The 15,811-nt window shown below is 40.8% G+C and overlaps 1 protein-coding gene across 2 annotated transcripts in view; it reads right to left on the reverse strand.

Moving 5' to 3' along the window:
- Positions 1 to 11,849, reverse strand: part of Egf (epidermal growth factor) — a 75,477-nt gene extending 63,628 nt beyond the window's left edge. For both annotated transcript variants that reach the window (XM_013505425.1, XM_005406183.2), the window contains exon 1: positions 11,283 to 11,849. In XM_013505425.1, the coding sequence (XP_013360879.1) occupies positions 11,283 to 11,409 (127 nt within the window). In that variant the 5' untranslated portion in view covers positions 11,410 to 11,849. The remainder of the gene's footprint in view (positions 1 to 11,282) is intronic.
- Between the last annotated feature and the right edge of the window lie 3,962 nt (positions 11,850 to 15,811).

The following is a 15,811-nucleotide window of genomic DNA, read 5'->3' on the forward strand; positions in this document are numbered from 1 at the left end:
TAAGAAATGAGCGTTGCCAAATTATGAAAATGACCTACTTTAAGAAATATTTTTTCCTATGTTTAAAATGCTTTTCTGCATTTAAAAAAACAAACCATGTACTGTCTTTTATCATGGAAATGGTCTTCTTACTGAACTGCACCCAAAACAAATGCTATAGGATCTGATGTGTAGGAAAGCTGTTCATTTGAATGTCAAGTTTGTGTAAATTAGAAGTAAAATTACAGATATGATTTTGGGAATGGGTCCTTCTCTAGCGTTACCTTACAACAAGAGCCATCTGCTTGGTGACATAGGACATGGTGGGAACTAGAGGATCTAAGTGGAAGCAGGAGAAATGGAAATACCATCCTCTTAAATTGGGAAATACTTGACCTGCTTATTAACATTACCATAACAATAACAACAAATTTTCACATCATGATTACATTTGTCCTCAATACAATACCTCAATACAATAACTAGACAAGCCAAATACTAAAGTCAGTAAATCAAAATGAAATCTGAAGAATACTTAGATCCATGTAACTCAAATTATAGTGTTAACTCCTGTAACTTTTCAAAATGCAAATACAGAATAATTACAAAAACGCTAAGTATGAGCAAATAATATATTTTACCTTCAGGTTTTACCTTCCAAGAATGAATCAGAACATCCAGGACTGATCTTGGCATCTAGTTAAGGAGAGGAATTGTAAAGATGTTTCCCACAGCCCCACCAGTAGTTGATGGCAGAATTGGAATTAGAAGCTGGATGCTGCCCCTCAATCCAGTACTCTCTCCAATTCTTTCCCAAGGTGTGGATTTGAATGTCATCAGAGTGTGAGTGTTTAAACAGTCAACAGCTTTCCTACACCTCAGATCCTATAACATTTGTTTTGGGTGCAGTTCAGTAAGAAGGAAGCACGGGGGCTGGGGATTTAGCTCAGTGGCAAAAGCACCTGCCTGGCAAGCGCAAGGTCGTGAGTTCGGTTCCCGGTACCGGAGAAAAACCACAAAAAAAATTAAAAAATAAAAAAAAAAGAAGGAAGCACGAAGAAAGTCAAATATCATTTCTGAAGAACACAAACCCAAAGACAGCACACAGGTCATAGCAAATCAATCGGTACCTCTGACTTCTCAACCTAGGGATTAGAGGGGATCTTCTAGAGTGTTTGGAGCATATTAAAACCTTTCATTAATGACCAGGAAGACCTGAGGCCTCTCTGGCAAAGGTGGTAAGTTACAAAATGATTGAAGTGAGCAACAGAAACAGAACATTTTCCAAACAGCAACTCTCTGTCCTCTCAGCCTGTGGGACCGGCCCACACAGGTGAGTGAGTAGAGCCATTGACTAATGTGGGCTTGGGGCAAAGGATCATGGGAGCTGGGGGGCACATTCATGATACGAAGAGGTGGACAAGAAACTTCGTCTTCTCTCAAGCCACACCACCACCTGCCCACACCATCACAGGTTCCTTACTAACTGTTAGAAAAAAACAAAGTCTCACAGGACAAAGAGGGTGAAAAGGGTCTGTAAAGATTCTGTGACACCATAAGAAAAGAGATTAGTTATAAAGAAATGGACCAGGACTGGCTGTAAGAAAGCCTGCCACCTCCTCCCACAGTGACCAGCTCCCTAGGGAAGTTAGACACAGATAGTGGTCACTACCATGCCCAGGGCACTGAGCTGAATGTTATCTCAGGTTTTATGAAGTGCAGAGAGTTTTATTTCACGCTGAGTGACCATCTCATTCTCTTTTTTATGATTACAATTCTTAAAAGGATACCACTTTATTCTGGGCAGGCAATCACTGCTCTCCTCTCAGCTTACTTATCACTATCAAATTTCAAGGGAGGGGTGAGAGAAAGGCAGGTGACTCAGAAATGATACACCCAGAATATAAATAATTTAAAGAGTAAAATAAAAGAGAGATGTAGGAAATAGGGAGGTACACTTTGTGAGATGGAAAGTGATCTGGGAATGGGTAGAGAGGCGAGTGGAATGAAAAGGATCAGGATGCGATATCCATATGCACCAATTCCCCAGGATGAATATAATTATTATGTATTACAAACATTTACCATAAATAAGGAGAAAGAACACACCCCAAAAAGGAGAACCGAGAGAATTGCATTTAAGTTTTAACTCTAAAGAACACTCTGCAGCTTGATTTTGCTTCCTGAAAAATGTGAATGGAGATTGCCATGCTGGACCCTGTAGGGACAAAAAGGGTCACACACAGTAGCAAATAACCCCGGCCCACCCCAACCACGTCCACCTGCAGGCTGCAGAGGTTTACTCCCAGGTCCTCCAGAGAGTAACTGAGCCAAATAGGTTCTGCACAATTCAACTTTTTTCAATAAGAATTCTCAAGAGTCTTTAATGTTCTACTAATATATTTTAATGCTTTAAGAAGGAGGGTGGTGAATTCCATCAGAATAGTAATAGTGTATTCTCTCAGGTGTAGTGGGTGGAATGCATTATTTCATTGAGTTGAATGACACTAGGAAGCAAATGCGCTCATCATCTCTGTTTTACAAGAGAAAAAACTGAAGTTTAGAGCAGTTACCTTGCCCCAAGTCACTGGGTCAATAGAGCTGAGTAGGGACATAAAGCAAGGTCTTTCTCATCACAGATTCTGAGTGCCAGGATTTACTGCTGACTCCGAAGAGAATGCATGAGGAACTCTTGGAGTTTAGTGTGCTGTAGTTTGATCTTGTCAGTAACCTTAGTAAATGTGGTCTTAAATACCACAACTTAAGGTGTTTTCGGATTCTGGGTACCCCGTTTCAGATTTCTCACTTGTCCTAATAGCTTCATAGTAGCACCATCTACTAACATTTCAAGGCACTTTTTTTTTTGTTTTTGTCCTGGGAATTGAACTTAGGACCTCGTGCTTGCCAGGCAGATGATTGGGCTGCTGAGCTATACCCCTGGCCCTAAAGGCACATTTTGCCCTTTCTATGATGTTCGTCACTAATGACAGCAAGGGTAAATTCATTCTTCAGGGTATCTTCTTGTTAATTTCTTTTTTTTCCCCTCATCTTTTGTCAGATCTAAAGAGATCAATACTGCTTTCGCTTCTGTGTAGCCAACCAAGAGCTCCTCTGAGGACAGAGGATGCTGTCGGGCTGCCCTGCCCTCAGTATTCTCTTGGGCTTGCGATGTCAGTGTTGTCTACAATCTTTAGTTTCTTCATAGAAAAGTTTAAGGCACTTTGTTGAATTTTATAAACAGTTCAAATAATAAATCAACTGCAGCCCAGTCCCCCATCCTGCTCCCTGCACAGTGGGAGCCCCATATTCCAACAGAGGCCCAGTGCACACATAAATATGTGATGTCACCACTATTGGTATTGTTGAATAAATACCTACTGACATAATTGCGATTAACCCATCCGTGTAATTCACAGAAAAGGAAATCTTAGTCCTATTTTCAAAGTAGGACTTTCAAAGTGCTTTCAGCATAGAGCACCAGCTATAACAAGTCTGCCAAAAAAATGTCCACACACTTCAGGGAAAGAAAAAATAATATGATGTTTTTTCCACAGATGGTGTTACCCTTCTGGGGGGACCTGAGAGGATGTTGTATATCACAGAAAGCCCACTACACTGCCGGCGCTTAGAGAAGAAATTGAAAATGCATGTGCAGAAATCTCAATGACCGAGGTTTCCTAAGCAGCATTTCACCTTTACTAATAAATGTCTGGAAGCTGATGGTCACCACTTTGAGCCCCTCTTGCAATTACAGAGGCTAAAGGAAATGTATGAGTTTCATGATATCTCAATAAACTTAGTATTAAAATATTTATACAAGTTTTTCTTTCCCTGAAGTGTGCATACACTTTTTTTTGGCAGATTCTGTATGTGTTTTTGAGGCAGGGACTGGCCTTGAGTTCACCATGTAGCCCAGGATGGCCTTGAACTCATAGCAGTCCTCAGCCTCCCAAGTGCTGGGATTACAAGTGTGTACCACCATGACAGGCTTGAGAGTCAGATATATTAATAAACTTTCCTTACACCAATTTTAAATGATTAATTTTTAGTAGGGAAAACCAACAGAGCATTATATTGGTTACTTTCAACAATACCTCTGAAGAGGGGCCTGTGCCTTGTGATTTTGCAGAATGAGTCCCGAGCTGGGGGTTATAGAGACACTGATGAGGGACTTCCTGTGTATGAGCTCTGCCTCTCATCTATGGCTCCAAGTGATTGGGCCAGATGACCTTGAAGGGCCTTTCTAATATAGCACTTATCAATTCCATTTCTATCCCACCAGCATTCAATAGTTTCCATGTTTGTGGCATTTTTGTAAAGAGGCCTAAGCTGTGGTCAATTTCTAAATAAATATTATTCATCTTAACCTCTATTTTCTGTGAAATGTTGCCTTTTCTCTGCCTTTCTAAACTTCAAATACCAAATCAATAATGTGTCCCCATGAGCTCTTTTAAAGAAAATAAAACAACACCCTAAAACAAACCATTTCCCCCAAGTGACATTACACAGTCTACACCCTGAAGGAAATCTAAAAATGAATCAATTGATTAACTCTCTAAAAAATTTATTGGCGGCACAAGATTTGATGTGAGTCTTATTTGTAAATAACACAATTACTTTGTCCTTTGCTGCCTTTAAATAATATTCATCAAATTGCAAGGCTACACATATAAATATTCACCTAAATAGTTGGAATGTTCCTAGACAAATAGACTAAAGAAAATTATGAAGTGTTGAAGTCTATGTTTCTCAGCTCCAGTTTCACAGTTCTCATCAGTCCCACTCTGGTCAATGCTAATTTCTGGCTCGAGGTATGTATATTGCTGTAAAACTATAGAGAAAACTATAATTTCCTTGGGATGCAAGACATATGTGATGAATAGTAATATATTTAGGAAAATTAACTACTTATGGATTTTGTGCCTTATTTTACCATAAAGATAATAACAAGTCACAAAAAACATACTAGGTAAGATGACTGTTAGGGCTTGGCTCATCCCAGGAAACCAAAACTTCACACTTACTCTAAACATTTAGGAAATTTGAAAAACATGTGTTAGAAAAATTACAAAAAACAGAGGCATTTCCATGTCACAGCTTAGTGTTTGACTAACAACCAATTAGTTATAACTCAAGACATATCAGGCGAGATTCTGAGCACTCTGCACAGATTAACTCACTTAATCTTCACAGCAATCCAGTGAGGTAGGTGCTAGCAACTCATAAGAACTATACCATCAGACTGCACTGACTTCAAAGCTGACACCTACCATGGCATGTCAAGCATGGCACGTCGACTAAGGGTGAGACAGGTCCTCTGTGTAATGTAAACTGACAAGGATGTGCGACCTTACCCACCTGCCAAAACCTCTCCATTTGCTCCTTTGCAAATTAATCCACTTCTGTGATCCACCAACCACAACTCACGCTCCTTAAAATGCACCCTGTGCCTCAAGAATAAGCTTTCATTTCGTTTCCTGGAAATTATAATATGTGGTAATTTCTTATGTATCAAGATAGTGTATATTAAAGAGGATAGCTATGCATAGATTGCTTTTTAGCTTTGCTTCAGAAAATATCAGTATTGAAAGATAGCCACTTACCATCCTTTCGCGCATAGTTTGATATTTTCTAAATGCTTTGAGATTCTAGATGGGAAATTCTCTTCACATACTTTATGTTCTCCTCTTATGTGAAATCTTTGCCATGATTTGAATAACATGAATAGAATAAACAGGACCTATAAAAGTTTCAGTATGTTTTTTTAAATTTGTTTTTCAAAATATAGTAAAGTATTTTCTCCTTAGATCATTTGGAGCATTAAAGTTCTAAGCAATATTATTGAAATCTAAAAGTTACCCAATTCCTTAGTGAGTAAATTAGCATTAATGAAAGTTACTTTTGCAGTTTCCTTTTTATGCCAAGGAGAGGTTAGTTCCTTTAAATTGAAAATCATACAGTCATACTTCCATGTTTAGTAGTATTTTTGTATTCATTTCTGAGGAATACAACCAGAACCATACCCAAGAAGCCTCGGGGTTCTTGGGCCTAGGCTTCTAGTTCTTCTGAGGCAGAACCAAGGATCTTGTTTTGGAGGAAATCCCTCTTTTCCTGCTTCCCTGCTTGCCTGCCTGTGTCTGGGTACTTATCACAAAGCTTAGGGCTAGATGGTAATACATGTGTGCAGGATAGTTTCAAGGTAGAAACAATACTTGCTTACTGTCGGAGTCCTATTTATATCATTATTCAACTCTGTGCATACTATGAAATCACTTATTCCGTTGAGACCAGGAAGCTACTAAGCATATATGCTTCTAGGTTAAGATTGCCTTTGTTCAATACATATACAAGGATGTTGGGACTGAGGAATTTGAGCTATTGAAGAAAGGTTTCTTTCTCAAACTGGTGTCCAACAAATGGCTAAGACACTTTTGGTGCTTTACCTAACTATCTGCAAAGACTGGAGAATTTAGTATATCACAAGTTAAAACCTCCAACCGTACTCAACAGAACTACGTGAAGGACCAACAGCCACTCTTCAAAGAATTTAAAATATCAGAAGACTACAAAGATTTTTGTATTTGGAAGTTTGTATCGTCTTTCCCCAGTAATGACTGTTTGATCTCCAAATGGTAACTTTGCACTAGCAATGGAGAGATCATTGGCTTTCCATACCTGACCACATTACTCCTTCCAATCAGTATTTGGAAAATCCAAGCATTTATGCAGCAGATAGAAACAGAAATATAAAAATTTAAAAAAGAAATTCATACAGTCAGTAACATTGCATGCTATGGAAGAGGGAGAAGGAGGAGAGAGGGAAACATCAGCAGGTGCTTGGTATCTTCTGCTTCCAGACCCATTCCTAAACCTCCTAACAGGAAGGGCTTTGCACAGGCCTGGGGTCAGCATGCATAGATTATGACCATGTTGAGTTGGATCTTCCGTCTTTGACCCATTTGTGCAAGGATAGAGTCTATGCAAGAAGAAGGAACCTGCTTCAAGTTTTGAACTTTTAACCAGAATTTCTGAGCTGACTCTATTTCTTTAATGTGCTGCAGAGCAAGACAGAGGCCATGATGCCATTAGGGCTCTATCCTAACGGCCTTCCCATAGAAAGAACAACTGCATGAATGAAAAGCCACCTAACACACAAAGCTTGTATGTAGCAGGTACTGGCTGGATCTTCTCAATGGAGGGAGGAGGCAGTGATTTTCTCGGAAGGGACCTTTCCATCCTGTCATTGGAAGGGGGCTTTGCAGTTAAATCAGTGCATACCAAGAATCACCATCTCAGGAGTGGTCTAGGCCTCAAGTGCTCTTGGACTCACACAAACCCCAGTACAAAGTATCCTAGGAAATAATTGGGAAACCCAGGTGCCGAGAGACTTGAGCATGCTTGGCCGGGCCTGGGAGAATTAAAGTATCAAGGCCAGAAGTGTTCGAGGAGTGCACAACTCACTTGAGCTCCAGGCTTAGAAAGAAGGCCAGGAGGTGTTGAGAGTAGATGTTCCTGCCTTCTATTTGGCTAAAACGACTGAAATTTTCTATATATTTGTGAATTCCCAGAATTGAGAAGAAAGCTCTGGAAGAGGACGTTAAGGAATAGAACAGCTCCCAAAGGAAGGTACTGTTGCCTACATTATTTCACAATTGCTATTGGAGATTAATAACACTGACCACATAAAACAACAGAGAAATGCGTTCTCAGATATAGTGAGAGCTTTCAAAAAATGTAAAGATCCCTTCTGCTTCATCTTTGCTTTTTCCTGTGAGGCCTGACTCTCGGTGATCTTTTTGTCATGAGCCCCAGCAAATGGGACAGCTGTGGATGGACTGAGCTGATGTTGTGCAAAGCCACCTCAGGGTCCATAAAGAATCTCCACAAAACACTTCAGCCCCGAATTTCTAGGTAACACTTCCTCCACACTGAGTGGTACTAGCAACCTGGTGACAGTGTGGTCCTGCAGGCATGAGCAGACAGACAAGGAGACAATCGCATTTTAACGATCAGGGCTGCTGTACTTGTTTTTCTTGGTTCTTTCTTAAAGTTGGTTCCAATTCTAGCATTAAAAACCACAACATAACAAAACTAACTTTTTGTTCACTAGCAATTCTAGGCTTGCTCAAATTTGGAGTAATAACTAAAGCTAAATGGAACCCTCCACTGCTTCATGGAATATGGCAGTTTCTTCAAAACCCTTTAGGAATTCCTTGAAAGAAAGTACATTCTTTCCCTTGGGGGCCTTAACTGGTAGCCAGCATGGAATGTGAACACTTTAACACAACACTGGCTACAGTCCTGGGAGGAGGGCATAATTAGCTTTATTTTAGCAGCAGGACTGGGATTCGAACACAGGCAGGTAGCAAGTCTCCCACATTTACCCTCTTTCCACTAAGAAAAATTGCAGACCAAAAACCACGCAGTATTGGGAGGTAGCTGCAGTCACGTGGTATACATCAAAGGCCATGCAGCAATTTCTGCAGTCAGGCTTTAAAAAGCAGAGAAAAAAACTTGTGCATAACTCTGGCTGAAAACAAACAAGATTCACATCTAGGAATGATTCTGGTTTACACATGGCTGGGAAGCTGACCAAGCCTTGGCTGGTGCTGAAATCAGTGATTTCCCTGTCCACTGCCTCAAGTGCCCTGCCCAGCCAGCTGACGCAGTGCCCTCCCGCAGCCGGCTTGGAGGCTGAACTGCTCCCTGGACTTCCATTTACAAAGAACATTTATAAAAATAATTCAGGCTGATACACCAGACAGGAACAGTTCCTTTTGCAACTGACATTTGTCCTCGAGGGCAAACAGATCTTGAGAATTCAGAAGCCACTTGCCAGCAGTTTTCTTTACTGTTATCCTCATTTTCTTTAGCTTAAAAGAAGCCAAGCAAATACTCGGTTTCAGTACAAGAGGACCAGGAATGATGAGAATGCCTAATTCTGAGAGGGTCTCCCTTGGCTCGGCTGGTTAGCAGCCACATGATTTGTGACCTGGCCTCGTTTAGCTGGATCTTGTCAAAACACAAAGCATTCTTCCTGCTGGGCCAGGCTGGCTGCCGAGGTGGCCTGTCTCAATGCCAGGGGCAAGTAGAACTCGAATGGGGGGAAGGGAAAATAGATGAAGTCACCATATCTATTTAGAGAGGAGAAAGAAATACTATCCTCTGAAATGTAGGGGTGACAGGGTGTGACCTGGGCAGTTATCATCCACCATGAGACCCAGAGTGTAAAGTAGGGGTTTAGAACCGTGACTTGCAAGGAATGAGGCAGCAAAGAGGCAGAGCCCCAAAGTGACATCCAGACATTGCACACAGCAAGAGGTCTGTGCCATAGCACTGCACTGTTCAAGGCACTGTGTGGTATGACCTGATCAAAGAAATTTATCCAAAAGATAGAGCCCTGGGTGCATGTATTGGGCATTTTGTGCTAGGTCCATTTCTCATGCTATCTCATGCTGGCTCCACAACCATCCTGAAAGGGTGTATTGTTTCCCAGTGATACTCTGAGGTAACTCAACTCTGCAGAAGGTAGTGTGGGTTTGAAATGAGGTGTGCTTACCTCTAAAGCCCGCATTTCTTCCACTCAATGGCAAATCTCCCTGACTCCTCGTCTCTACCCTGAGCTCTAGGTTTGTTTGGTCCAAAATGCTTCAGTAAAGCCACTTGCTGGTGGTAAGGAGCTCAAGGCACAGATTATTTCCTGAGACCATAGAGCCAGGCATAAAATGTTCCTTCTTTCTTTTTAAAGGTAGCAAAATTTTATTAAAAGTAGGGAAAGAAGCAGGCTCTGCAGAGCAAGATTGGGGCAAGGAAAAGATATACACCCTACAGCATGAAGGCGGACCACCACACAAGAGCGAACACAGTGGCCTAACATGTTATTTCCTCAACTTCTTCCCTTTCTTGGGAATCTGGGTCCTGATTTTCTGCCCCTGGCTGCCAGGCTGGCTCCCATCTTCACCCCTACATCAATCTACTTGAGGGAAAATTCTCCCGTCCTGAGACACTCCAGTCTTCTTGATTTAACTATGACCAAATGCTTTTACTTCTGCCTCTGACATCAGAGGTTCATGGGGTCATTTTTTTACTCTGTCCCTTTTTTTATTTTAAACATTTGATATTCTTCTCTGGAACTCTGTGGTTAATGGGCCAGGGAAGGACTCCTCATTCATTCAGCAAGACTTTGCTGAGGGTACTCAATGAAAGTGAAATTACTCTACTTACTGGGGACAGGGAGAGAATTAGCATTCAATTCCTCCTTCAGACACCCTAGGGTTCTTCTGCTCACCTATTGGAATGAGCCTATCTGGTGACAGTCCCAGGCTCTGAGCAAGAGCCCCTGATGTCTCGTGCATGACTTCTCTAATCAGCAGTTTGGCTTGGACCTGTTCTCATTCCCTCTGTTATGTGCTGCCTTCTAGAGTTTTCTTTTCTGGAATTATTACTGTATTTCCCTTGGTCTACTTCTTTCTGGAAGCCAGGCACCATCTCTAAAGAGTAAGAGAAGGTAGGGCCACATGTACCCTAGAACAGAAGTAGCTATCTTGTCTGAGCAGTGGTTTGGACAGCCACCCAAGGAAGACTTGAATCAACAGTGAGAGACAGAATGTTTTTCAGGCAAGAGCCTTAGTCAGGATGGTAACTTGCATTCAGTGAAATTCCCATTTTCCCTTTGTTAAAAACCCATTTTTCACGAGAGATGCCATGGTTTATTTCCCCATTATCATTTCTCAGCAGTTCTCAGAGCTACAATGCACCTGTTACTAAGAACCCTGGAGTGGTGTCAGAGCTTCAGAAACAGCTCTGAACTTGACACTGGTTAATTTTCACAAGGATAGAATCACCTTTGCTCACCTCTCCCTTCCACATTTTTACTGATTTGTAGCAACTTTTGAATTCTTACCCTGAAATAACTAGAAAGAAGTTTTTTTCTTCTTTATAGCTTAGAGACAGTTTCAAAAACAAGAATACCCACCACCATATGTTTCCCCCATTTCCAATATAAAGCTAATCAACTAAAGTTTAGGTGCTCCTCCTGTTAGACTAGAAATGGCTCCCATGAAAAGCACTGCTCAGCTCACTTCAAATGAGACTGCACTCACACACAGAGCAGCTGAGAACCATGAAATGTTATACTTGGTAGCAGGTTAGCTCTAATGGCCAGTAAGGGCATAAACATGGCTCTGAAAACAAAAAATAAACAAATACACATACCCAAAGACAAACCAGAAGAGCAGAAACAAGAACAGAATAAATGCCCCAGTAGCTGGAAGGTGTGTGTTTCTTTGCATGCGATCACTTACCGACACAGGTGGAAGTCCCATTTCTCAGGAGGGGACCTTCAGGACAGTTCCAGCGTTGCTGGGCTAAGACACTAACAAAACTAAACTTAAAAACTACCAGCAGCAGAAGGCTGAGTAGGAGCAGCATGATCCCCACCGGCACGCACTCTCAATGGACAAGAAGTTGCTTTGGCTCAAGCATGGAGCAAGCAGGGTGACCAACGTCCAGCCGCTGCAGGTGCTGCTGGCTCCGGGACATCTTTCACTCTTTCCCTCTGCTGTTTTGCTGCCACCCTCCAGCAAGTCTTTCACCTTAACAGAGCTTCTGAATGCAGCTTGAAAATGCTGCAGGAAAGATTTCTTTATCTATGTTTTTTTTGGAAGCCAGTAAGAAATACCTGACACCCATATGCCGAATTTCACAGAGTTTAACAGTGGATGCCCTGAGAGGCCTGCAGCTGCCTTCCGGTGAGAGGTGAGATCTTAGAGAGAAGGAAGGAGCTAATCATGGAAAGTTTGAACTGCAACCCTGGGGGGAGGCTGGAGCCCGTGCCCCAGACTCAGTTCCTCCTTCTGCAAAGTAGAATGACTCCCCTCTCCTTTTTAAAGCCTGGTGGCTCCTCCTCCTCCCTCTAGTGACACTCCAGTGAGCCTCTATTTGCAAACGCCAGTTCCACGAGACAGGAAAGCAGGGCTAGCTGCCAAAGAGGAGATAACTGCTACGCACCGAAAATATTTCTGGTGGACTAGGGTAGAGCAGTTCAGGGCACGAAGGCGCTAACACAGGCACCTGCTGGTTATTGCCTATGTCTTAAATCATGAAAGAGAAAGGCACAACTAAACCAGTAGAAATCAGTGGTGAGTGGCACCGTTGATCATTTGGATTTATAAGACTTACTCATTCTCATGAGCAACACCAAGTATAGTCTAGCTTTAGCTCGCGATTTGAAAGAGATGTCAAAACCTGTGCACTTTCCTGAAGCTGCATTTTTTTTTTTTTTTATCTCTGTCCTGTATATTTTATAGCGGAATTTGGAAGATTATTCTTTCCAAAGCAAAGGGAAATCCCTGGAGCCAAATGAAGAGAGACTATGTGCATAGACACCCTGTCTTTCAGCATGAGTGTAATAAAATCCACGGAGCCAGGAGTGCAGGGACGGGAGTGCATTGTTATTAGAGAGCCGCGCTGGAAAAAATAAGCTAATTGTGCACAAACCGGAAACGCCGGGAAACCAGGGCAGCTGAACGCAGTTCCTTTCCCTATCGTCTGTGCAATTTCTTTGAGATAGGATAGAAAAAATAAAGACAGGTGGAAAGGACGCAAGGAAAGTCAGAGTTTTATAATTACACTTTTTAAAAAACTGAAGCTTCGGGACACAGAAGTTATCCAAACCTTTTTCACTTCTAGGAAACTAAAGAAAAAACATTCCTAGGAGTCTTAAAGGTACAATAAGCCTGTGAAATGGGCTCTGGGCTTGTGTTTTTCACCTGTAAATTACTTCCTCCCATAGACCTGTACCCTCAAAGAAGCAGCCACAGCAGTGAGCAGCAGCACTCTGACACAGCCACCAGATGGGGACCTGATGGGCAGTAGGAGCTCACAGCCCTGATTGCCCAACTGGAAGACACCCCTAAACCGCATAAATATACCCAGCTCTGGATCATAAGTCACAACTCTTTCTTGAGGGCCTGCATTCTATTTCTTTGAATGTATCCTTTAAATTCTGCTTAATGAAATTAGAAATTAATGGCAAAAGAAATTGCAAAACTCCATAAAAACATGGAAATTACATGATACCCTCCTAAACAACTGATGGGTCACAGATGAAATAAAGGAAGAAATTAAACAATATCTACAACTAAATGAGAATGCAGACACAACATACCAGAGCCTATGGGACACAGTGAAAGAAGTCCTAAGAAGGAAATTTATAGCAGTAAATTGTATAACAAGAAAACAGAAGGAACACAAATAAACAATCTAATGTTACACCTCAAGCTTCTCGAAAAAGAAGAGCAAAACAAACCCAAAGCCCATAGATGGGAAGAAATTATAAAGATCAGAGCAGAAATTAACACAACGGAAACCAAGGAAACAATACAAAGAATTAATGAATCAAAGAGTTGGTTCTTTGAGAAAATAAATAAAATTGATAAGCACTTAGACAACTTTATCAAAAAAAGGAAAGAAAATGCTCAAATTCCTGTATTAAGGAATGATAAGGGAAGTCACTACAGGTCCTGTAGAAATTCAGAAGATCATCACCACATACTTTGAAAATCTTTACTCTCACAGGATGGAAAACACAGAAGAAATGGACAGATTCCTAGATACATATGAATTACCAAAGCTGAATCAAGAAGATATAAAAATTCTGAATAACCCAATATCAGTTAATGAGATGGAAAATGTAATTAAAAACTTACCAACAAAGAAAAGCCCAGGTCCTGATGGATTCACGGCTGAATTCTACAAGAAATTTAGAGAAGATCTAATACAAATACTCTTCAAACTCTTTAATGAAATTGGAAGGGAAGAAATACTCATTAACTCTTTCCTGGAGGCAAATTCTATCCTGATACCAAAACCAGAGAATGATACAACCAGAAAAGAGAACTATAGGCCAACCTCCCTAGTGAACACAGATGCAAAGATCCTCAATGAAATATTAGCAAACAGAATTCAACAAATTATCAACAAGATTATACACCATAACCAGGTGGGATTTATCCCAGGAATGCAGGGATGGCACAACATCTGCAAATTAATAAATATAGTATACCATATCAACAGAGCCAGAGACAAAAAATCACATGATCATCTCAATAGATGCAGAAAAACTTTTGATAAAAGTCCAGCACTCATTCATGATAAAAACCCTACATAAAATTGAAATAGCTGGTTTCATGGTTTGTGTCTAGATGTACCCTCAAAGCCTCATGCAGTCACAGAGCAGGCTTCTAGAGTTTATGACTGATTCACAGTCCAATGTTGAGATTATGGATGTGAGTGCTACACCTGCCCTGGGGAGGATAGTTTGCATATAATGTAAGGGAGGGAAACAGCCTGCTTGACACTGCTCCTCCCTTATTGTTCTTGTTGTTTTGCTGTTCCACCACCATGAACTGTTGCCCTCTGCCAAGCACTACCCTGCCTTGGAGCCAACCAAGTATGAACTGAAACCTCTAAAAACTGTGAGCTAAATAAACCTTTCCTTACTTAATTTTGGGTGTCAGGTATTTTGTCTCAACAATGAAAAAAAAGTAACCAAGACAGATGGTCTTTATCTCAATCTGATAAAAATCATCTATGACAAACCAACAGCCAACATCACAGTAAATGGACAAAACCTGAAAGCTTTCACTCTAAAATCAGGAACAAGACAGGGATGTCTACTATCACCACTCTTTTTCCACATAGTTCTGGAAACATTAGCCAGAGCAATTAGACAAGAGAGAGAAATAAAATGAATAAGGATAGTGAAGGAAGAAGTTAAATTTTCACTATTCACAGGTGACATGATACTCTACATAGAAGACCCCAAAAACTCCACCAAAAGACTCCTAGAGTTAATAACCAAATTCAGTTGTGCAGCTGGATACAAAGTCAGTACTCAAAAATCAATAGCATTCTTGTACACAAACAACAAACTTATTGAGAGAGAAATTAGGGGAACTACACCCTTCACAATAGCATCCAAAAAAATGAAATACTTGGGAATCAATCTAATGAAGAAAGTAAAAGATTTATATATTTAAAATTACAGTACTGTGAAAAAGGAGATTGAAGAGGATATCAGAAAATGGAAAGATATTCCTTGCTCATGGATAGGGAGAAGCAATAGCAAAAATGGCCATGCTTCCAAAATTTTTATACAGATTTAATGCAATCTCAATCAAACTACCATTAGCATACCTCACAGAAGTACAGAAAATACTCCTAAAATTCATCTGGAACTAGAATAGACCTAGAATAGCAAAGGCAATCCTCAGCAACAAAGACAAGTCAGGAGGCATCACAATCCTTGACTTGAAATTATACTACAAAGCTACTGTGATAAAATCAGCATGCTACTGGCAAAAAATAGACCTGAAGACCAGTGGAACAGATTTGAAGATGCAGACACAACCACAGACACACTCAGCAACCTTATCTTTGACAAAGGGGCCAAACATGTTTACTGGAAGAAAGACAGCCTCTTTAATAAATGGTGCTGGAAAAAATGGCTCTCTACATGCTGAAGACTAAAACTAGACCCATCTCTATCACCATGCACTAAACTAAAGTCCAAATGGATCAAAGATTTAACTATTAAAACAGAAACACTAAGTCTACTGGAAGAGAAAGTAGGTCAAAATCTTGAAGACATAGGGGTAGGCACAGTCTTCATGAATAAAACCCGAACCACACAGGGAACACTTCAAAGAATCAACAACTGGGATCTTATCCTATTAAAAAGCTTTTGTACTTCAAAAGAAATCACCAATAGAGTGAAAAGACAACCCACAGAGTGGGAAAACATTTCAGTTAACTGTCCCTCAGACAAAAG

This window comes from Chinchilla lanigera, unplaced genomic scaffold, assembly GCF_000276665.1.
Source record: "Chinchilla lanigera isolate Chin_1 unplaced genomic scaffold, ChiLan1.0 scaffold00095, whole genome shotgun sequence".
Classification (NCBI taxonomy): domain Eukaryota; kingdom Metazoa; phylum Chordata; class Mammalia; order Rodentia; family Chinchillidae; genus Chinchilla; species Chinchilla lanigera.